Here is a 25,070-nt window from a genome sequence, read left to right on the forward strand (position 1 = left end):
ATAGGCGACTGAATCGGAAGTTCTAAGACAATCGCGAAAACGGCCGCACTTCCGCATTTTAGAATAAGATCAATATGGTCCCTGGATTGACAGTTCATGTCAAACACAAACCAAGCCTGAAGACAAAGAAATTGTCTTTAGACCTCCGAGACAGGATTATCTTGAGGCACAAGGCTTGGGGGGGTTACAGAAAAAGTCCTGCTGCTCTGAAAGTTCCAATGAGCATAGTGGCCTCAATCATCCGTAAGTAGAAGATGTTGAAACTACCAAGACTCTTCCTAGAGCTGGCCGGCCATCTAAGCTGAGTGATCGAGGGAGAAGAGCCTTAGTCAGGGAGGTGATCATTAACCCGATGGTCACTCTGTCTGAGCTCCAGCGTTCTTCTGTGGAGAGAGGAGGACCTTACAAAAGGACAACCATCTGTGCAGTAATCCACCAATCAGGCCTGTATGATAGAGTTGCCAGACGGAAGCCACTCCCCGCCTGGAATTTGCCAAAAGGCATCTGAAGGACTCTCAGACCCTAAGAAACAAAATTCTCTGGTCTGATGAGACTAAACTTGAACTCTTTGAAGTGAATGCCAGACGTTTCATTTGGAGAAAACTAGGCACCTCTCATCACCAGGCTAGTACCATCCCTACAGTGAAGCATGGTGGTGGCAGCATCATGTTGTGGAGATGGTTTTCAGCAGCAGGAAATGGAAGTCTAGTCAGGATAGAGGGAAAGATGAATGCAGCAATGTACAGAGACATCCTGAATGAAAACCTGCTTCAGAGTGCTCTTGATCTTAGACTGGGGCGACGGCTCATCTTCCAGCAGGACATTGACCCAAAGCACACCACTAAAATATCAATGGAGTGGCTTCACAACAACTCTGTGAATATCCTTGAGTGGCCTTGACAGAGCCCAGACCTAAATCCTATTAAACATCTCTGGAGAGATCTGAAAATGGCTGTACACCGTCGCTTCCCATCCAGCCTGATAGAGCTTGAGAGGTGCTGCAAAGAAAGAGGAATAGGCAAAAATTCCCAAAGACAGGTGTGCCAAGCTTGTGGCATCATATTAAAAAAAGACTTGAGGCTGTAATTGCTGCCAAAGGCGCATCAACAAAGTATTGAGCAAAGGCTGTGAATACTTATGTACATGTGATTTTTTTTTATGAAGTTTTTTAATAAATTTGCAACAATTTTAACAAATCTTTTGTCACATTGTCATTATGGGGTATTTTGTGTAGAATTTTTAGGAAATAAATGAATTTAATCCATTTTGGAATAAGGCTGTAACATAAAACAATGGAAAAAGTGAAGCGCTATAAATACTTTCCAGATGCACTGTCTATCATGCACACTAATAAAGTTGCACCTCATTCACAATAGAGCGTGCTGATTGGTCCGAACCAAGTCTTTCTTATGAATTAATGCTGAACCCTCAAAGTGGTCACGCTGTACCGTCCGGTACAGACAGCCAATCTCTACGCTGGATTTTACACAATGATCTCATGGCCGTGACACAGCTTCAAATTATCTTTTGAAACTGGAAAAACGAATTTGCTTAAAACAACCAGTTTTCTTTTTTTGTGAAATATATGTGTCCTAATAGTGCTTTTAGCAACGTGGGACACACATATGAATGTCAACATCTCAAAAAATGTGTTTTGGTGGTTTTGTGACCCTTTAAATATCAAACCATGCAAAAACCGAGAAATGAAGGCCAAACAGAACAACACACCTTTGGATCAGTTTACATCACTACCTTTAATTTAGGCTACATCAGGAACACATGATAGCTCACGTACATGTAAGATCTCAGAACGGGACGGTGTGCAGGTGTGCTGTGATATGTGCTGCCCTCAATGTAGTTCACTAAGAGTCCGTTGCGTACATAAAACTATATTCAATAGACATTAACTGACAGTGCATTTTCAAGTTGGCTGTCTGTGAGATCCGAACAGAAGAGACTGACTCCGAGCGCAGGGTTCGCGTGAAGGGAAGGGGCTATACATCAGTGGCGGGACGTTCACCACAAGTGCGTCTCTCGAATCTCGGCGATCACCTGACTGGCTTTCTGCAAGGCCTGTGGGTGTAAGAGAGGTTTGGAAATATTTGCAATATTCCTTTGCATGATTAAATATACCCTTAAAAATTCAATAACTTTAAATCCTCCTAATTCACAGCTGAGTAATATTAACTCTACCGTTAGTAAATAATCACTTAATAGAAATTATTTCTATTTTCTGTTTTTCTTTAATTATAGTTTAGTAATATATGATAATTTATTAATTAAATAAAGTATGATTAATTTAAAAACTATACTGCATTACTAAACAATATAAGTTACAATTAATAATAGTTAATATTAAATAACATATTAGGTACTTTAATAATTACTTATAACAATATTTAAAAATAAATATATAAATTATTCAACATGAAGTAATAGATAATAGCATTATTAAATTAATATTGATACAAAGGCTACAATAAATAATAATGATATTATTGTGAAAGCCATTAATATGCACTACTTTGTCTAATTACAATTACCAATTATATTACCATTTTTCACAACTAATAAACAATTAAAATTAATGATTAAAAGTATTAAAAACAACTATGAATTACACATTGACAAGTATTTTGAAATATTTTACAATTAGTGTTTTATTACATTAAAAAGAGTCATTAAATATTAACATCAATGCATTATCTTAATATGAAGGCTACTTGGCACAACCAAAAATGTACATAAATATTATTAATACAAGAATCATTAGTATAATTAAAAAGGATTAACTAATGTAATTAAGTGTTTACATTCATGTACATTCTTATATATGTGTTTATTCTACAATTATGACAGTAATTACAGGCAATATAATTAAAGTAATTCTAATAATTATTTATAACCATATAAGAATATTATACCAGTTAGGTATCATTATTTAACAGATTCTCTTGCGCATCTTACAAGCAAAAATAATATTTGATTAACATTAATAGAGGCAAATTATTAAACAATTACCTACATAAAAACCTATATTTTTATTGCATGATTATTACTATTTAACCCTTTCACACGTACAATCACACCTGTGTGATTAGCCATGGCTGGTCCCTAAAACGTATGATCACACCAGCGGAATTAAAACACTGATAGCGTACGTCATCAACTGCTAAAACTCAAATCTGACGGCCCTTGCTGAAGCACAGAAAGAGGTGCGCATCGCTTGTCATAAATAACAATTTATCTATGCTTTCAAACAAATAACATTTATTTTTGGTTTCAGACATTCAAATACACATAACTACGAGCAAAGCATACCATTTAAGGTTTGTAAAATACAAGCGGATGTCTATAGAGATGGCAATAATAACTATTTTTAAATATAACCGGACGATGTGCTTTGTTCACCTAAGATACACACTGTTTATGTTACAAGAATATTTTCTCTATTCCTCTTCCAGAGAAACAGTTGCTTACCTTCATGTATTTCGGAAAAAAAATTATAAATAAACATGACGTAAATACAGCAGGTCATATCTCTCCTGCAGTTTTTGCTTAAAGGGATACAGCTGTGATCGGAAGGTTACTAGAAGTATTTATATTATTTATGAAATTACGCATACATTAATTCATGAATGCATAACTAACCAAAGTCAAAATATATGTTCTTTCACATATTGAGAATCTGAGAAACAGAAATTTTACAATATAATACGAACATTTCATGCATGAAAGGGTTAAATAAATGATGATTATTAACATCACCTTGAGCATATCAGCTGCTTCGTTGCGGCGTTGAGCCATGTCCTCAGATTCGGTGAGCAGGTCATCCAGCAGGGCAGGTTTATAAAGCTGTCCCACCAGCTCGCTCTGTAAGCTGTCCTTCACGTGGTTCACCAGGAAGTGCATCACAGCCTTTGGTACGCTGTAGACACACCGAGACAGCATCGGCACTCTGCTTAAAACACCAAAACCAAAAACTCTTTGACATGGTTTTCTACGTACCTGTCCTGGATGTTTTTCCGAACAATGAGGAAATAAGACTTGATGAGCCTCTCGATGACCTCACAGTCCCTCTGTTCACGGGCAGACAGCTTTCGGGCGACCGGCACAGGCTGGAGAGAGGTCACAAGCATTGAACACTAACTCACTGTCAACAAACACACACTGATAAAAATGAGGTTTGCTGTTTGTTCAAACTACTTATTCAAAATGAGCTGCAAGAACAAAAGTCTTGAGATTTTTGGGAGGACAACTTAATAGTTTTATGTTCAATCCACTTAGATTTGTACAAACTATTAAGTTAACTTTAATTTTAAGTTAACTGTTAGCTATATTATTAGTATTAATATTTTTATTTATGTTGTCCCAATCCATATTGATTGAGTGGAACCCAGGGGTTTTCTTACGGTGCTCTTAAAGGTACAGTGTGTAAATTGTCATCATCTAGTGGTAAGGTTGTGAATTGTAACCAATGGTTCAGTCCAACATTATTTGGTTCAGTCCATGGTTATTTGTTTTGCAAAATAATATCAAATTATCAACTTTGATATCGACATTTTAACAACGTCCGTTTCCTGCTAACATTTGAGCATGTTGAGCACTTTCTTAAACACTGTTGATTGGCCATTGTGTTTGCTCAACAGATTTGACTGTGATTGACTCTGAAGTTGCAGATACATGGAGAGTGGAGCATTTGAAAGCCACATCTATCAGCTTAATGTCTATGAGCAGATGTATGAGATCCGCTGATGGATCAGCTGATTGATGTGACTTTCAAATGCTCCAGTGCCTGTGTATATTTTCAGTATCGATTGGTAAAGTCAATACCTTTGACAACCCTAGTCTCATATTTGACAAATTGTTAGTTATCTTCTCTTTATTGTGCATTAGGGTTGTCATAATACTGAAATTCGATACTGATTGGTTTCCCAGAGATGGGTTGCGGCTGGAAGGGCATCCGCTGCGTAAAAACTTGCTGGATAAGTTGGCGGTTCATTCTGCTGTGGCGACCCCGGATTAATAAAGGGACTGAGTCGACAAGAAAATGAACGAATGAGTGATACTGATTGGTACTGAAATTAAAAAATTGTCCGTTTCCCACAAACATTTAAGCGCTGTGGAGCACGTTCTTAAACATCGCTGATTTGCCATTGTGTTCACGTGCTCAACAGGTTCACTGAATTAACCGTTATTCACGAAGTGTAACCACAGATACAGAGACAATGGAGTCATGTTGTTCAGATGGTTTATCTATAAGCGATCCGCTAATGAATCACGGCTTTAAAACGCTTCAGTGTCCCTGTATCTGTGGTTACACTCAGTAAACAACAGTGAGTTTGTGGAAACGATGACCTTCAAGGTCAATCCGTCTTTTCTGTTGAACATGTGAACACAATAGCAAATCAGCGCTGTTTAAGTACGTGCTCCATAGTGCTTAAATATTCGTGGGAATTGGACGTTTCAGTAGTGGAAAATTTCAGTACCGACTGGTTTCGAATTCCAGTATCGTGACAACCCTATTGTGCATATTCAACATGATGACAAATCTTACAATTAAATCTGCCTCTTAAGGACACACCAAACCGAGGCCAAACAACTAGTGGCAAAACAAGCCAACTGTGTTGTCGTTTTGTGTCGGCTCACCTCTGGTTCAAAAAGCTGCCTATGTACACACTAAATGGATGGCAACCAAGTAAACGAGAGTGCATGTTCTTGCACCTTTGGGAGAGGATGTCTAATAATCGTTTGCAAATCTTTGAGAAATGTAGCAAAATTACAGCCGACCACTTTGTGTTCTTTCTGGACTTGAATTGTTTACTTGCTACATCACATCAGTTTTTGATCTAGTACTCTGATTCATAATGGATTAACCAATCAGAGTGCTCTCTGTTACATATATAAATTCTAGATGCTGTATCTGGCCAATTCGATCCGACAGTAACTACGAGAGGCAACCTATGGAACACACTAAACCAACTAGCCAGATTGATGTAAAATGATGGCCTGACAAACCCAATGGCCGACCGTCAGCTTGGTGTGCCCGTCTCTTAAAACACCAAGCCAGAAAAACAGCAATGACAAAACAAAATCCTCTGGATTAAGAAGTTTTTCCATTTTGGACCACTGTAAAAATACAATGTCGCAACAACTTTCATGCAAAAGTACTCATGTAAGTGTCAATGTAAATGAACTGTAAATATAGAGGAATTATTAGCCCGCCTGTAATTTTCATCATCTAGTTTTCTGTTTAACAGAAAGAACATATTTCTAAACATAATAGTTTTAATAAATAATTTCTAATAGCTGATTCTTTCATCTTTGCCATGATGACAATACATAATATTTGACTAGATATTTTTCAAGATACTAGTATTCAGCTTAAAGAGACATTTAAAGTCTTAACTAGGTTAGTTAGGCAGGTTAGGGTAATTAGGCAAGTCATTGTGTGACAGTGGTTTGTTCTCTAGACAGTCAAAAAGTATTGCTTAAGGGGGCTAATAGTATTAAAAACTGTTTTAATCTAGCCGAATAATAAGACTTTCTCCAGAAGAAAACATTATAGGAAATACTGTGAAAATTTCCTTGCTCAGTTAAACATCATTTGGAAAATATTTGAAAAGGACAACAAAAATTCACAGGAGGGCTAATAATATTGACTTCAACTGTATGTAGATAGAAAGCTGTGTTACCAGAAACACTTGTAAGTGCTCAGACTACAGTAGAAAAAAAACATAATTGTTTATCATGGATGTCACCCATCCTTACTCACCACATCGAGAAGGTTCACCGCGTGCCCCTTCTGAGGGCTGGCTGGAATAGAGCTTTGTAGTTTGGTCTTTTCCTCACCCTGGCCTTCATCTCCCTTCTTCAACATACCTCTCCAGGTCCCTGTTCCTCCTTCCTGCTCCGCTTGAGCTCCTCCAGCCATCTGATACACACAAACAAGAACAAGACACTACTGTACAGTGCCCACTAGTGTTTTACAGTATATACCACGCCATGCAGTCCATTGGTGTTTTATGCATTCATGTTAGATGTGAAATATATCGAACAGCCAAATAAATGATCTAAGTTCATGTAATCAATGGTTTTTCATTATCAAAAGTGTAAAGACAGAATAAACCGAGAGCGCATGGAGGATACATTTACGCTAGTGTGTTTTTGTTGTTAATTGAACTTTTAGCATACTTTCAAGTTTTTCAATCCTCAAATGTAGAGACATTTGGAAATGCTGAAGAGCTTGTTTTCATTTGCATTTCAGTGAAAGAATGGATTCAAAACACTGGTTCTTATGTTTATAGTCAAACATATTGTGCACTCTGTCATTTTAAATTTGCTTGTGAAAGGGCAGGACTTGCAAAGTTTCGAGAAAAGTGTCATATTTTGGCAACAGAACTACTGAAATTTGAAACGGGTTTGCAGAGTACTAAGAATACAACCGACTATGCTGTTAACGGTCACATTTTGTAAAAGAGTTCTTTAAGTTAATGTGTTTACAAACATGAACAATTAATGTTCATTTCAACAATTATTCATTTTCTTTTCCGCTTAGTCCCATATTAATCAGGGGTCGCCACAGTGGAATGAATGGCCAACCTATCCAGCTTTTGTTTTACGCAGCAGATGCTCTTTAAGCTGCAACCCATCACTGGGAAAGACCCATACATTCTTGCATTCACACACATCCACTGCGGACATTTTAGCTTACCCAATTCAGCTAAAGCGCATGTCTTTGGACTTGTGGAAATCGGAGAAGCCGGAGGGGAAACACATGAACACAGGGAGAACATGCAAACTAAACCATTTCAACATTAACTAATGCAAAGTATTAGAAAACAAATCTTAATCTTAACAAACCTTAACATAAAATGGTAAACAGTTATTCATGATGTAGTGTTTTTATACAGTCTGTGAAAAAGTGTTTGCCCCGTTATTGATTCCTTATTTTTATCTCGGCATAATGTCTATTTTTTGAGGATCATGGGGTCTACTTCATTTTGTCAGAAAGGTCCTGTTTGAATGTTTCTAGATTGCAAACAGGTGTAGTAGTAATTAGGTCTGAATATAGCTTGAGAAATTGAATTTGGGTGTGATAAATTTACGTTTCCAGAGTTTTAATGGGGTGCCAAATTCTTTTGCACACTATTAATACACTATTTTGTATTTTGTTTGCCCTTATTAACACAAACTTAATTTCAAAACTGCATGTGTTTACTTGTGTTATATTTATATATATAAATTTTATATAATATATATATATATATATTAATATATATATAATATTAATATATATACATAAATATTATATATATAAATTATATAAATTATATACACACACACACACACACATATATATGTATACATATATATGTATACACACACACACACACACACACACACACGGCAAGGCAGTAGCGCAGTAGATAGTGCTGTCGCCAAACAGCAAGAAGGTCACTGGTTCAAACCTCGGCTCAGTTGGCGTTTCTGTGTGGAGTTTGCATGTTCTCCCTGCTTTCCCGTGTGTTTCCTCCGGGTGCTCCGGCTTCCCCCACAGTCCAAAGACATGAGGTACAGATGAATTGGGTAGGCTAAATTGTCCGTAGTGTATGAGTGTGTGGATGTTTCCCAGAGATGGGTTGCGGCTGGAAGGGCATCCGCTACGTTAAAAACTTGCTGGATAAGTTGGCGGTTCACTCTGCTGTGGCGACCCCGGATTAATAAAAGGACTAAGCCAAAAAGAAAATGAATTAATAAAACACATACACACACACACACACACACACACACACACACACACACACACACACAACACACACACACACACACACACACACACACACACACACACACACACACACACACACACACACACACACACACACACACACACACACACACACACACACACACACACACACACACACACACACACACACACACACACACACACACATATATATAATTGAAGTCAGAATTATTAGTCCCCGTCTATTTTTTCCCCTGCTTCTGCTTAATGGAGAGAGGTTTTTTTTTCAACACATTTTTAAACATAATAGTTTTAATAACTCATTTCTAATAACTGATTTATTTTATCTTTGCCAAGATAACAGTAAATAATATTTTACTTTATATTTTTCAAGACTCTTCTACAGTTTAAAGTGACATTTAAAGGCTTAACTAGGTTAATTAGGCAGGTTAGTAAATAGTAAAAAAAAATCGTTTGGTTGCAGGCATGGTCGCCAAATTCTTAGAAATGACACCAATACAATAGAGGTCACATACTTACAGTGTGTTAAAGTATCCGGACGCATTAGTTCACACATAAAACACCAATTCGGGCCACAAACTGAAAAGACACAACTGCAAAATTACACTTGCAGTTGCAGAGGGTCTTCAAGTAAACTCAGCAAACACACAACAGAGGTTTGAGAAAGTCCTGATCAGTAAAACCAAAACTGCCCAGCAAAAGCATCATCTGCTGTCAGTTTAGTGGTTTGCGATCATGCAGTTGGGGATTATAAGAGTTTGATTAAAAAATCAACTCCATGCTTTGCCCCTCCACACAGGGGGCGAAACACACCTTAGGGCCATCGCCCTCAGCAGACGGTTGATCAGTGGGTGACATTGACTGCCCACCAGGACCTTTTAAAGACTACAGAGAGACACAGGAAGACAAGAAACTAGTCACCTAAAGAGGAAAGCAGCAGGTTTTAGACTAACTCTGAGAAAAAAGTAAAGGAAAAAGAAGCAAGGTTTTTTTTTTAACTAAAAAACTAAATAGCAGAGGTGGGCAGTCACATTTTTCCTGTAAGAAAACACAATACTTAATATTAACCTAAATTTCATACCTTATCACGAGGCACAGAAGTAGGAAGCTCTCTCATTCGGTTACGTCTCTGCTCCTGTTATGAAAATAATTTTTACAATGAAAATATTTTTCATTTGGTATTTTTTAGCCAAAACATCATCATGAAAATGTCTGTAAACCTCAATGTTGTTGTTCATGAGTCCACAAGCATCAGCAAAGTCTGGGTGTTTGGTGTTGATATAAGCCAACTCGATTGCCACAAGATTGTGAACCTGGAACAGAGTGCAAATGCGGCTTTGGAGAAGAAATATATGCACTTAAGCTGCACAATAATGCCTCAAATAATAAAGAGAACATGAGAAAGACACAAACCATCTCATTGGTGACTGGGAGCCTCTTCCGGAGCAGAGATGTGACCACTTCTACTATGGCATCGTGGAGCTTTGGAAACCTAAGCAACTCCTGAACAAAAATTAAAGAGAAAATTATTTAAATATAGCTTTATGATCTTAGCATAGCTTAAAAAACCTTAAACAAATTATATTTCTTGATGTAAACATCTTGTGTAAGCCCACACAGAATCCTCCGATTTTTTGCCCATCATCGAGCATTTATTTACTTGTGTAAATTTATATTTATTCAGTTTTTAAATTAATTTCATAAAATGTTCATAAGATTTATTTACAATAAAGTTTGTAAAGTAATATATTACTTATAAGTAATATACAAGTCTTTTAGTAGACATATTATATGGGACTTGCTTTGTTTACCAAATAAATGGATCTAATTGGATTTGCATTGTTAATATGAAATAAAACGTTAAAAAGGTGCTTTTTTTCACGCTTTTAGTTATGATACCCCCCAAATCATTACTGCATAAATCTGCATATTTTTTACTAAATTATCAGCAGAAATAGCAAAAAATGTCAGCAGATTCTGTTTGGCCTGTGCTACATAACAAGCTGTAAAAGAATAGCAGTGAAAAACAAATTCTGTGAGGGAAAAATAGAACATTGAAGCGCTCATCCAATGTGTGCAGTGTACCTGAGTGCTGTAGTTGCTGCAGTGCTGAATGATCCTCTGCATCTCCTCGTGCACCAGCTCCACACAGCGCAGACTGGGCTCCTCCAGACGCTTCACCTGCCTCTTCACCAGCAGCTCGAACGACACCTCAGGCACGAATAGAGCAGGACGCGGACCCTGAACAAACACAACACCTACATTATCAACCACACAAACACTGCCCTCACCTTGCAACCTACAGCATTTGAAAGACCTGATAATAATGTCCACCACAAGGCACCTTCACGGGTCCCACAGTAAATTAGACAGAGGTTTCATAATACTTTTGACTTATCTGTGTACATCTGACATTGCTGTGCATCTTCCAATATGCCGCCACACAAGAGCCTTTTTAAGTCACTCTAATATTTAAAAGACTCTCAGAGGACTTGTGCTAAAATAGAAAGCTGCAGTCTTTCAGCTGATCATGGCACAACACAGGGCACTGCAGAGTCTACAGCAATGTTTCCATCAGCTTATTTTTGGATTATCACATAAAAAATGCTTGATGAAGACACCAAGATGAGCATAGTTTTGAAAATATGCTTTTTTTTAATGGCAATTTTAAAATGTATGCACATCTTGGCATCTCTGTCAAGCATTTTATGCGATAATCCAAAAATAAGTAGGTAGTAAAAGGAGTAGGATAAACTTGCACATAAACTACAATGGAAAGACATATAACGGGAAAAAAATCCAGTATGCACATTAAATATCATATGATTTTGTTATTAGAGATCATGTGATGATAAAAATGTGTGTGATGGGATGCATTAATGGATGAACCAGTGGACCCACCATGTCGCAAAATATTTAAAATATTGTTTTGGTCATTCAAAAATGGCTTAGACTTTTCAGTATTAGTATTATATTAATATCCTCCCAAACTGTCTTAAAGGGTATGCGTCTAAACCCACCAAATACCATCATGCGTTCATTGGATGTCAGCATTGTCTTCTGTAGTGAAATAGGAATTTTATTAAATTAGGAAAAGACTCAGTTTCTACTACCGCAGTTTTTTTTTATATTTGGCGTAAGTTTATCAAAAGGTGACAATTTCTTTTCTCTTTGATTTATTGGATGGAAATGGTGCTTTATTCGCAAATCTTTTATGCAATATTCCAATTTTGCACATACATTTAATGTGTGTGATGTCAGTGCGAGACTAGTATTTTACTGTATTTTGTACTGTCTGGAGCCAGCACCTAAGCTTTTCATTCATCATAGCACACGTGCTGCTGATGATGTGACAATAAAAGTGATTTGATTTGATTTGATAATGTCCTGAGAGAGAATATAGATGTCTTGAGTTGTAATTTATCTGTACTTTTTATGTGCAATCTTTCTTTTGTGCAACCATAATTGCTGTTTTCTAACTTTGATTATTTAGTTTTCCACAAGTTAAAGGGCTTTTGCTGAAGTGCCTTGGTTATTTAGTAAAACACAAGCATGGTACAGCCACAACTGAAATTCCCTGAAATTTTGAACAACAAAGCTCAAATTATTTCTTTAAGTAATGAAATAAAAAATAAATACAAAAACAAAAATCTATTGTTAATAGATAAGTGTTTATAAATTTCCACACTTATACATTTTTATTTAAAAACGCATATTTTTCTGTCAATTTTGCCCTTCATTCTTAGAAGGCATATTTAGAAAACAAAAACGTGTCTTAAAAAAAAAAACACTCTCCAAAGTGGACAAATATGTCTACGTTCACACTGTGAGGCTTAGCAAGAGCACCTGCCCTTTTTTCTCTCAGAGAGAAAGTTCCCCCAAATGAAAGGGCCCCTACTTGGTGCACGGATCCCCTATCCGCAATACCCTCTGACGCTCTTCAGCTTGTTGATCATCCTGTGCCCAATCGTTAACCAGATTGGCTAACAAGCACCAGTTTTGCCTTAATTTTTTTTTTTTTCAAAACAAACAACCAACTTTCAGTGGTAAAGTATTTTCCCTGTGTGCCATCCTACTATGCTGCTGAGAAATAGACGATGTCTGCAGCACAGAATGATGACAAAAGTTGCTTAAAGATTATGTTAAAGTCGTATCAAATCCTACATAAGCATTCACACTGCAGTCACACGGCAAACAATCAGATCTGTGTCTGATTTAATACTACATATAAGTGGCACACATCTGAATTAAAAAGATCAGATTCCATGCGGTTTGAGCAATTCATACTGTCAAGACAAAAATAGAGTCAGATGTGGGAAAACAAATAAGATTCGGGCCACATTTGCCTGCAGTGTGAACGTAGCCTATGAAAACACAGTTTTTATGTTGCAGTGTGTAATATAAAATAGCGGCTTTCGAACATGATAACACATTTTAGTCATGTGACCAATTTAGCTAACATGGTGGATTAAATTCTAAAGCAAATGGCACACATCTTCAGCTTTTGCTGAAGTGCCTTGGTTATTTAGTAAAACACAAGCATGGTACAGCCACAACTGAAATTCCCTGAAATTTTGAACAACAAAGCTCAAATTATTTCTTTAAGAAATGAAATAAAAAATAAATACAAAAACAAAAATCTAGTGTTAATAGATAAGTGTTTATAAATTTCCACACATTGTGTGCCAAATGTCTAAATACTGTCCAAATACTGTCCAATTACTGTCCAATTTTACAGCTTTATTAAAGGTTATAGTCAGTTCGTACATGCTCAATATTGCCTCCCTTTAAAGAACACAAAATGTTTCCTGGGAGACATTTCAAAAAGATAAAAATTAAATAAACTTCCAGGCTATGAGATACGACATAAATAAAATAGTCTAAAATAGATGTACATTAACAAAAGCATTTTCAGTCATTTTAGTGTAGATGATGGAAAGAATTGAAAGTATGGACATGGATTGTTTTTAAACAAAAATCCAATGGATTTTTAATGTATTTTGATGTTTGACGTAACCTAATTTTTATCATCACTGTAAAAGTCTTTCAAATTAAATCAGTAGACAACCTACCGTAGCGTTCCTAATAGCTGTAAGCACATCTATAGTTGTTAGTCCTCCAAGAGGATCGACTGATTCCAGTGTCCTACCAAACGTCTCATGGAAAATATAACAAATTCTGGCTCCACCACACCTGAAATAAACAGCACCCGTGGTTGGCACTAGCAGTACTAATACAATTCAGAACAAATGAAATTAACTCAGTAACTGAATGAAAAGGGAACTAACAGTTCAGCCGTTTCAATGTATTTGGCCGTTCCTTCAATAGTGTTACAGTACTCTGTGGCAAACTTTGTGATGAGCTGCAGCAGTGTGGCGCTCATGTCCTCCACCGGCTCTCCGTAGCTGCTGAGCAGAGACTGATACTGGGCTGACAGAACGTTGATACGGGTCTTCAGCTCAGGTAAACAGTCCCTAATGTGATGCATCAATAACCTGAAGGAAAGAACAGGAGTTAGTGCTGTAAAACGCATGAGCTCGTCACCACTAAATAGAGTTGTTTCAGGTGTAAACTCTCACCTGTTCAATGTTCTGGCCAGATATTTAGTCCCGTTTCTGTTTGCAAGAGAAGGGTATTTCTTTTGCAGGAAGCCATGTTCATCACGAATGGAGTCTGCCACACTTTTCTTATTATTGATGTCCAGCTGACTCCTATATTAAAACATTAAGTCATATTTAATAAAGAAGGTCTCTGTGTATGCAAGTTTATTCATTCAAATAATTTATAATATATTGCTTGACTGTGCGCATACACATGTGAGTAGCCTGTAAATATATTCATATAAATGTGAACTTTTAATAGCATAATGCAGTTTTGAATAATCTGTTACAATTTAATATTCACCCTGTGTATGCATTCTTTTTAAATATTAAATATAAAAAATGTACATATACATACGCACAAACCCACACATATCGCTTTAATATAGATTTTTGTAACCTCAATTAATTTTGTATCAATAATTTTAATATCATTGTATTATATATTAATACAGTCTTACCCAATTTATTTAATAATATAATAATATTAATGTATTCATGGAAATATTAAACCTATTTAAAATGTATAGTATCAGACATTATCATGAGACATCAGATGCACAATCCTTTATTTATATCTCTAAACTGTAATTTCTCCATTTATATTATATTTGACAATACATATTAATTGATAATGTCAATAATAATACAAATATATATGCTATTATTTATTAGAATTTAGTCATTATTTAACATATTTATAATAAAATTAAAATATTTCAACTGTATTTGACCCTTGAACATTTCCTGGTTGTTGCCAAACTATATCATAACTATAACAAAAAGCAATTCAATCATAACTTCACATTAAAACAGCTATCATATTCATAACATTATTTATCAATATGCAGACCTTTTTGAATTCTTAGGATCTATGGAAATTAAAAATGTAAAACATAAATTACGTTTCGACTTTTGTGATTGTTTACATCCCTCAAAATGGTCTATACATGCTATCATTATCAACTATTATATTATATCAACTAGAATTTAATTAGTCATTTGTTAATGTCATAAATGAACATATTTATTATTCATATATTATATATATCTCAGGGGTTTGACGAGACTCTTACTCCACGAGACGAGACAAGAGATTGGGGTTACGAGAACGAGACGAGATTTTTACAGTATTTTTAGGAAATCTTCAATGATGAAATACACGAATGGAAAATGTTTTATTCAACTGAAAAAAAAAAAAAATCACAAATTGCAAACCTATTTAGATGCTTTTTTAAAATCAACTTGTAATAAAAGTTATATTACTTCTACTTTATTGAATTCTATGCAGTAAAGGACATGCAAACAATGCAAAATATTTGCTAATATATGAATGGAAAATAGATTTTTATTCAACAGAAAAAAAAAATCACTAAATGTGAAACAACTGTGGTGCTTTTTTTTTTAAATAAACTTGTAATGAATGTTATTTTTACATTTATTTTACTGACTAGCCTCTTCCCTGTATAATTTCACACGGGAATCGTACTCCTTTCCACAAATTGAACTTTTTAAAAACAAAATATATGTAATCCTGTCATCAATGATTTTTAATTTTGTAACAGTTTCACTTTCATTCAGCAACACCTTCCGTTTTTTTCTGGACAGCATAAATGTCTGTTCGGTGCTGAAGATAATGACGACGACGGGTGTATATATCTCCGGGAGTTCACGGAGTGTGTGCCGTACACTGACTCGGAGGAGATGTGTGTCTGGGGAGCTTTACTGACTCGACGGGTGCAAAGAAGTGTCAAACAGTTGAGTGTGTTTGGCTTATCTTTTCACAAAAATGTGGCTAGAAGTCCTACACAACGGTAATAGTTTGATTATGGCGTTTACATGTCTGTACTGCACTTTAAAAATGCGACTGAAATAGAAATACTCCACATTACTTAATTCGATTGCATTTTATGACGATTATGGCTTTAAGCATATCTAAAGTGCTATTTCATTGTATTTTTATGAGTTGTGGTTAATGCACGCGGCTGCATATACAGTTGAAGCCAGAATTATTAGCCCCCATGAAATATTAGACCCCGTTTGTTTTTTTCCTCAATTTCTATTTAACAGAGAAGCTTTTTTTAACACATTTCTAAACATAATAGTTTTAATATCTCATCTATAATAACAGATTCATTTAATCTTTGTCATGATGACAGTAAATAATTTTTGACTAGATATTTTTCAAGACAATTAAAGTGAAATTTAAAAGCTTAACTAGGTTAATTAGGTTAACAAGGCAGGTTAGGGTAATTAGGCAAGTTTTTGTATAATTATGGTTTGTTCTGTAGATTATCGAAAATAAAATAGCTTAAAGGGGCTAATAATATTGACTGTAAAATGATGTTTAAAAATTAAAAACTGCTTTTATTCTAGCCATAATAAAACAAATAAGAAAAAATATTATCAGACATACTGTGAAAAGTTCTTTGCTCTAGTAAAGTTCTTTTGGCAAATATTAAAATTAAAAATAAGAACTCAAAGGGGGGTTCTGACATTCAACACGCACACACACAATAACATACTAATATATAATTTATAGTTTGTTTGGTTTTTTTTTACCTGTTGACCACTCCAATCAGCCCTAGTTTCACAGGAATGACTCTGCCCATTAGTACATCCATTGCGTCGGTTCCGGCATCCATCAGATCTAGTTTAGTCACTACAGCCAGTGTTCTGCGACCTAACAGTAGAAAATTTAAAAAGTGCAGCGTTCCAAAAAAAATCTGCATCACACAGCTATGCGATAAAGCATCACAATGCTCAAACTGAAAGACACAGACATTGTGTGCAAAAATTATGCAGTAAAAGAAGCGTAAATGTGCTGACCGTCCGGATCCACCTCACGGGCTACTTTCAGGGCTTCAGACGTGGCCATATCTGTGTTGGCCGCAGTGACTGCTAAAATGATGCTGTTGGGATTGCTGATGTATTTTAGGATCAGTTCACGGATCTGCAACTCAATGTCTTTAGGCTGGTCTCCCACTGGGACCTGAACGTGAATATATCAGTGTCAGCATTAAAAAAATAAATCTTCAAAATAAATATTCAAACAAGCATGGTTATGCTATTGAATAAAAGACCTTTGTGATGCCGGGCAGATCCACCAGCGTGAGGTTGACAACATGTGGAGAGAAGATTTTCAGGTGTATGGGCTCATCACTGATGCCCTAAGAAAAAATGACACAAGAGGGATTTTAAGGATATTCTGTTTGGTTGAAATGCAGAGCTAAAAAAAAGAGCTGCTGAAAAGAAACTGATCAAAAACATTTATTTGATCAAAAACAAAGTAAAAACGGTAACATTTTACCAACTTAAAATCTATATAACAGTTTTCTATTGTTACAAATTTTAGAATGTAATTTATTCCAGTGATGACAAAGCTGAATTTTCAACATCATTATTATTCCAGTTTTTAGTGTCATTTGTTATGAAAACATATTTACAGGATATATACAGGAATTAGAGATTAAACTTTAATCCCTTTTAAGACCTTTTATGAGTCTATGCATACATTAAGACCTCATCAACACTTCAGGTTTTAACCAGTAACATTGCCAACATTTTAACTTGCAGTATATTTACTAAATAATAGCAAGAAATGAATCTTAAAGTAAAACTGTATTTATATACTGAATAGAAATGTTAATCCAGCAGGTAGCACCTTTACAGCAGCAGGATTAATAGTGTTTCCCTGGTTACTGCAGTAAACAAAGCAGTGCAGCATTTGTTTGATTTAATAAACTTCACAGCAGCATCCCAATATTCAAAGATTAAATTCAGGCAAACTGTAACATACAGAGACAAAATTAAATTTTTAATACTTTTTAAGGGTCATAAATTTCTCTAAATTGATTTATCAATTTTTATTACTTTTTAAGACAACGGCGACACCTTGATTTAAATTCATTTGAAAAATAATGAATGCTAATCATTTATATTTTCGATTATCTAAAAGAATATTTAGCAACACTTCATTTTAAGTTACAATTTACGCTATTAACAAACCACTAAGACTATTAGCTCAATAAATTACTAATTACCTGCTTATTAATAGTAATGTAGTAGTTGGGTTTAGATATTGGGTAAGATGAGGGATGTAAAATAAGATTATACTTTATATGCGCTAATAAGTAGTTAATTATCTTTTTTTCTGTTTATTAAACTTTTACAGATATAACAAAGTAATTTTACAGAGAAAATTAAGCAATTATTATTCCCACCCCTACCCTCTACACAAGTTGAAATTACATTTATCTAAGAGAGAAAAGAAGTAAAATAAATAAATACAAATTTAAATAAATAAATAACGAAATAAAAATAAATAAATAAATAAATTACAATATAAAACTTGTACAAAATACACATATACATTGATAACACATTATTATAAACATTAATCCTCTGGTATTTATACAAAGTACTTAATTACATTTGCTTTATAATTGAAAGGCCCTAAGATTTAGGTTGACAGTCTGTAGAGATGCTGACATGCTCAGAAAAACAAAAAATCTAAATAAGTCCCATATTTCAGAAAAATCTCTAGTATTGCCGTTTTTTGTAAACCTGATTTTTTACAAATGGATGAAGCTCAATGCCTCTCGCAGTTATCAAAACTCTGGGGAAATCTTTGTTTATATAATAAAAGAATACACTAAAAAATTGATAGCCAAAAAGAAGTGATTGATGTTAAAAGGCAAAACTTATGTATTAAGTCTGCAGGTGCTTAATTATAGCGATCACATTTAGAGTCCAAGTCTTGAGTTATTTTTGCCAACCTCACGTTCGTCCGCCATATTTGATGAACAAATTTAAATTGGATAAGGCAATGTCGTGCACAGAGGAGGTATGAATGCGGGACAAAATCTGGTCCCACCTCTTGTCCTTGAATGTGAGATTAAGGTCTGACTCCCACTGTTGTTTAATAAATGAAAGAGAGATGTAGTAGAGAAAAGAAAGAGAAAGAGGAGTTCAACCTGTATTAAATAGACAATATACCTTTTTTAATCTAAGAGTACTTAAAAAATTTGGTCAAGTTGAGATTTTAGTGAAAGGTTTGGAAAATTTGGATATAACAGTTGATCATCTTAATAATTAACAGGTAATAAGGTAGTAGTAGTTTATAGAGTGAATTGTGACTTAAATTAAAGTGATCCCAAATATTTGATTATTCAAATTAATTCATAAATTAAAATTATTCAATTAAAAAAATATTTCAAAAATTATTTTGAAACACATTAGTTTGTTGTTACTCATTTTAATGTGTTATGTTTTAATTCATTTTCCTTTGGCTTAGTCCCTTTATTCATCTGGGGTCACCACAGCTTTACACAGAGGATGCCCTTCCAGCCACAACCCAGTACTGGGAAACACTCTCATTCACACACATACACTACGGCCAATTTTGTTTATTAAATTCACCCATAGCACATGTCTTTGGACTGTTGGGGAAACCGGAGTACCTAGAGGAAAAATGGGGAGAACATGCAAACTCTACACAGAAATGCCAACTGGCCCAGCCAGGAATCAAACCAGCGACCTTCTTGCTGTAAGGTGACAGTCCTAACCACTGAGCCACCATGTTGCCCTCTTAATGTTTTAACACTCATAATAATTAATATACATTACAATAATTTATAATCTGTACATACATATGTGTATATATGCACGAAAAATAGTGTCCACTACATACAGTTCAGTGTGCAAAAAACATCACGTGACTTTGTACCTTGTTATTGCCAGAAACTCTTTCTGTTTCATTTTCAATTTCTTGCCTGATTTCATCAAAATCTGTGTAGATCTGAAAGGCAGAGACACAGTATTAACATTTGGTAAACACTAATAACATGGAATTAACAGAATACCAAACTTCACAAACAAACCATGATTTACGAATAACTATGCGAACTATGCATAGTTAAAAATCTAAAATTATCTAAAAATCAAAAAAAATCAAAAATGTATGATGCAAATAAAAATCAGACACAACCAACTTGTACACACTGCTACTCTTTCAAAAATATAATACACATTAAAACAATAAAAAGAATGAGTAACTACTGTGTAAAAACCAAAAGTCTTCTTTATGAAATGAAATCCGTGCAGTTAACTCAAAATTGACTAAAAGTGAATTCTACTCATTTGAAAAGTTTTGAAATCAGTGTTGAAGGTAATGAGTTAATCAAATATCTCATTGCTTCAACTTAAATGGAGTAAGTTCACAGTACTCATATAGATTAATTTTGAACTCAAATGGTTTATAGCTATTGGTTTTCTCAAACGGTTTGAGTTGCCTTAACTTATTGGGTTTTCCAGTAGTCAGTAGGTTTGAGTTCTCTTATTTTTGGGGGGTTTTACTGTACTCAAATTGCTTCATTTATTTAAAGGGATTAAGTTCACTTAAATTCAAGTACTCATTAGGATTAGTTTTTAAACTTAAATGGTTTGTTGTAACTCTCAGTTTCCTCAAATGGTTTAAGTTACCTTAACTTATTGTGTTTTGCAGCTCAGAAAAGCAACACAATATTGGTAAAGATCTAACATTGTAATATTTTGTTTTTCTGCGATACATGTTGCAATATGAATACAATTTCACCAGAAAGATTGAATAGCTCTATTTTGTTTTTTGGGAAATTCTAACAGTGTTCAGGTGCAGAAATTCAATAATCAGATGTAAAATAACACGGCAAAGTCTTCTTTTTTTTTCAAATCCATACAATTATTTTTTTTATTACTTATTTTTTCAAAACAGTTCAGAACAAAACAAACAAACAAAAACATTTTCAAAGGAACATGGAAACAAAAAAAGATAAGTGTCAAAGGTATACAATCTTTATTATATTCATATTTATAGTTGATAAAATGTTGCTATATAAAATTTTGTTAAGGGTTACATATCAAAGACCAACAGGCTCCAGATATAGCTATACCAATATCAATTAAAAGCAATAAAATTAAAACAGTACATTTCTTCTCAGCCATTTACTCCAGTATGCAGAAATCTTATAGGTTTGTTGTCTTAAAGAAAAGTGTCAGTACTTCCATATCATATATCTCTTTTACAATATCATGCCATTCATCTACAGATGTAGGATCTTCCTTGAGCCATATCTTTGTAATGGCTCTTTTTGCTATTTTTTAGTAGTGTATTAAGAAGATATCCATCAAACTTAGGTATTTTTGAAGAGTAAATTCCTAGTTAAATAATTTCAAAATTACATTCCAGATTCAATCCTATCATTGCATTTGTCTTTTATTCAAATCTAGACAGAAGACAAAAACTTCAAGTAAGAAAAGCTTTTTTTTGTAGTGTGAAGCGTGGTCCTGGTCAAATCAAATTAAGAATTAACATTGCACATGCTGTGATGTGACTATTGGGTGAAAAATATATTCATAATATACAATATGAACTTTATATTTGGCCTTAATAGAATTGTTCAAAATGAATGCCTAAACCGCTCACATGGTCACTCGCATTTGACCTCAGCAGGTGCTAATTGTGAATTCTTTCTCTGAGCATCTATTGTGTACTGCTTTCCATACCTTGTTTTTGGTGTGTAGAAACTTCCCCCACTCTTCTCCATCCACTCCTGTGGAAAAATAATGACCAACATTGTCAATGACACAATACTGAGTTATAACCCATTTCACTTTCTTCAAAGAGTTTGCTCCACTAGATAGGAGAGGCATTTTACAAAATATAATTTCTATTTAGCAAAAGCACCATTACAGCAAATTAAACAAAAACTGCTACAAAACAAAAAACAAGCGCAGTGCATTGTGGGTAGCACAGCCTATTTAGCTCAACACACACTAACCTACAGTGACATTTAAACAGCAGCTGATCACAGTTAGAGAGTTATTGAATTGTAAACGGACATTTAAAGTCCAAAATCATTCATACTCACCACTAAAACCAAAACTGAACTGAACTGAACTGAAAATGAGTTTGTTTAAAGGAAGGCATTGCTTAGGCAGCACAACCAAAGCTATTTAATCAGATCATGGAAGCAGGGTGAAGGAAAAACACAAAGCTGCTCAAAATAAGCAAACAGGCAAGGAACAAGGAAAAGGAGACCTTTGTAAAGGCGTCCATTTTTCCAGGTATTGGGTTCTGTGTTTAAAGAGAGATGACAGAGGGTTAGCCTGCAGCAGTGCAGTCTTTAGAGGACTCTAGTGTTGTAGCACACAAATGCAGAGACACCCATGCTAAAAGCTTCAACTGAAACACACAACTGTTATGGACTGGATTCTGCATGTATAGTGGAAGTTCAGATATTTTATTTAATTAAATAGTTCACAGTAATGAAATACTACTGTCAAAAAATTTGAATAATATATACATATACGTATACATACACTGATTTCTGAAGGATCATGTGTAACTGAAGAGTAGAATAATAGATATTAGTTAAATAACTAACATATGGTGGATAAGTTGGCAGGTCATTCCGCTGTGGGGACCCCAGATTAATAAAGGGACTGAGCCGAAAAGAAAATGAATGAATGAATAAATGAATAAATGAATGAATGAATTAATGAATAATAAAGAAATAAAATGTAACTTTTTTCCAAAAATAAAACAAATATAAAAACAAAAATAAACTAAAACGTATAGACATACATAAAAAATATAACAAATTTATAAATAAAAAATTTAATTCACAACTAAAATACTAAAACTGTAATTAAAATCAAAATGAAACAAGAAAAATCAAAACTAAAAAATTGTTTTATATATAATTTTAAACATATAGTAAGTTTAAATATATTTAAACTAAAACAAACTGAAAAAATAAAAATGAAACAAAAATATAAAAACTAAATAATCTGAAAAAAAAACTTGGGCTCTTTTTTTGACGATCCAAGCACAAAGTCCAAAGCACAAAAACATTAAGGGCGTGTTCGAAACCACTTTTGCTATTTTAAGGACAGAAAAATACGCTCTGCGCCGAAGCGCATGGTCTAACAAGGTTGTGCTCATTCTCCTAATGAGTTCTATGTGTGTTTCAAAAATAAAACAATCAGAGTCTCATCTCCTATTCCCTTTAAGAGCCAATTGCATCTCACTATGGCGCATTTGCTATTTACATTGCGACTTTATAAGTGGAAAAACTGAACGCTTCAGTAGAGAGAAAACATTTCAACAAACCCCCTGCAGCGCAAGGATAAAAAAATGAGCCTCCTCCAATCAGCCTTTACTTTCCCTTTCTCTCTTTCTGGGTTAAGGAAACGTTTTTGTAAGTGCTCCACTGAAAACATCCATTAGCCTACATGATTAATTTTGTTTTTCAAGCGCAAAGAGTTGTTTCAACACTATTTCTAAATTCAGTTCTAGTTTCCAGCAAACAAATAAATGAACAATAATAACGAAGTTTGGTCAACTAAGTTATAACCAAACACACGTTTTATTACCCATATGGTCCAAAACCTGACAGGTGTTTTTAATAAAACAAATATAAATATGCACATAATAAAAAAATTATACTAATAATAATAACATTATACAAAAGCAAGTTGTTGTGAATAAACTGAAAAAAGTCCCCCAAGATGAAGGCATTAAGGCAGTGGTTTTTATATTTACGTAGAAGTAATCATTTTTGTTACATTTTAATACTTTAATTCTTTTTCATTTGTAAAAACATTTGTGTATTGCTGTTCATCCTGTATGTTTTAAGCAAATGTGTAAGCGAGCCGCACAACTAACACGCTCTGCCTGCTTTCAGCTGGTCAATTGCACAGTCTACTTTAGTCCCACAAAAAAGCAACGCACCAACAATTAAAACACCTATTTTCTAGATCGGAACACCCATGAGTCCACAAAGTGGCACAATTGGATTTGCTATTTAAACAACATGGCAGAAAGCAGGAAAAATAAGGTTGCGCTGGTCTGAAAAAGGCAACTCGTCGGAGCAAACCAGGGCAAACACGTCTTGCGCCTTATTGCGCCGGGTGTATGATAAGGCCCATAATATTTATTTCCAAAATTACATATTTAGATTATAAAAATAAATAAAAACTAAAACAAAACTAAACTAAAACTTTTAGATAAATAAAAAGAAAACTTAAATTAAAAAAATCTACAAAAATCACAACTAAAACTGTAACTAAAGTCAATATAAAACAAGAAAACAAAAATAAAAAATAATATTAAAAAACTAATTTTAATTGGTTTTATATATCATTTAAAACATACAGTGTTTTAATGTATTTCAACTTAAACATACTGAAAACAAAAACATTAAATAAAAATAAAAAAAAACTTACATTTATTTCCAAAATTACAGTTAAAATACTATTTTAAAAAACTAAAATACAACATATGGACATATTAAAATAACTAAAATAAAAAGGTATAAATAAAAATAAAAATAAAATAAACTGTATATAAATAAACTGTATAAACAAACTTAAACTGTAACTAAAATTAAAATAAACAAGAATATATGAAAACTAATTTCAATTTGTTTTAGAGTATATATCAAATATACAGTATATAACAAAAAGTAAACTACTTTAATTGTAATTATGCTGCTGTTTTTCAGCATTTTAATTAAAGAAAAGCAGCATTAAAAACCTGAACTATTCCAAACTCTTACTGTAAGTGTACTGAAAATCAACTCGCCAAAGATCACTGCTTTCTCTCATGACCTGACACCACTGATTGAGCAAGCAAATTAGAAACAAAGTAGCAACAA

The 25,070-nt window shown here is 34.2% G+C and overlaps 1 protein-coding gene and 1 long non-coding RNA gene across 6 annotated transcripts in view; one reads left to right on the forward strand and one right to left on the reverse strand.

Annotated features, from left to right (window-relative positions):
* Window positions 1-1,735: 1,735 nt before the first annotated feature.
* Window positions 1,736-25,070, reverse strand: part of dnm1l (dynamin 1-like) — a 29,084-nt gene continuing 5,749 nt past the window's right edge. The window contains exons 3-20 of one of the 5 annotated variants that reach the window (XM_087310526.1): window positions 22,451-22,486; window positions 21,916-21,962; window positions 20,102-20,173; window positions 17,457-17,543; window positions 17,203-17,365; window positions 16,936-17,056; window positions 14,353-14,484; window positions 14,062-14,268; window positions 13,846-13,966; window positions 10,859-11,014; window positions 10,187-10,276; window positions 9,994-10,086; window positions 9,855-9,908; window positions 9,587-9,658; window positions 6,776-6,934; window positions 4,009-4,118; window positions 3,769-3,928; window positions 1,736-2,073 (exon numbers count right to left, since the gene is read on the reverse strand). In XM_087310526.1, the coding sequence (XP_087166652.1) occupies window positions 2,017-2,073; window positions 3,769-3,928; window positions 4,009-4,118; window positions 6,776-6,934; window positions 9,587-9,658; window positions 9,855-9,908; window positions 9,994-10,086; window positions 10,187-10,276; window positions 10,859-11,014; window positions 13,846-13,966; window positions 14,062-14,268; window positions 14,353-14,484; window positions 16,936-17,056; window positions 17,203-17,365; window positions 17,457-17,543; window positions 20,102-20,173; window positions 21,916-21,962; window positions 22,451-22,486 (1,937 nt within the window). In that variant the 3' untranslated portion in view covers window positions 1,736-2,016. 5 annotated transcript variants of the gene reach the window in all.
* LOC147830869 (uncharacterized) lies at window positions 11,816-13,257 on the forward strand. The gene is made up of 3 exons (XR_015526465.1): window positions 11,816-12,020; window positions 12,438-12,674; window positions 12,718-13,257. It is a non-coding gene; the product is annotated as an uncharacterized LOC147830869 (long non-coding RNA).

The sequence above is a fragment of the Danio rerio genome, chromosome 25 (genome assembly GCF_052040795.2).
Source record: "Danio rerio strain M-AB ecotype USA chromosome 25, GRCz13ab, whole genome shotgun sequence".
In the NCBI taxonomy this organism is placed as follows: domain Eukaryota; kingdom Metazoa; phylum Chordata; class Actinopteri; order Cypriniformes; family Danionidae; genus Danio; species Danio rerio.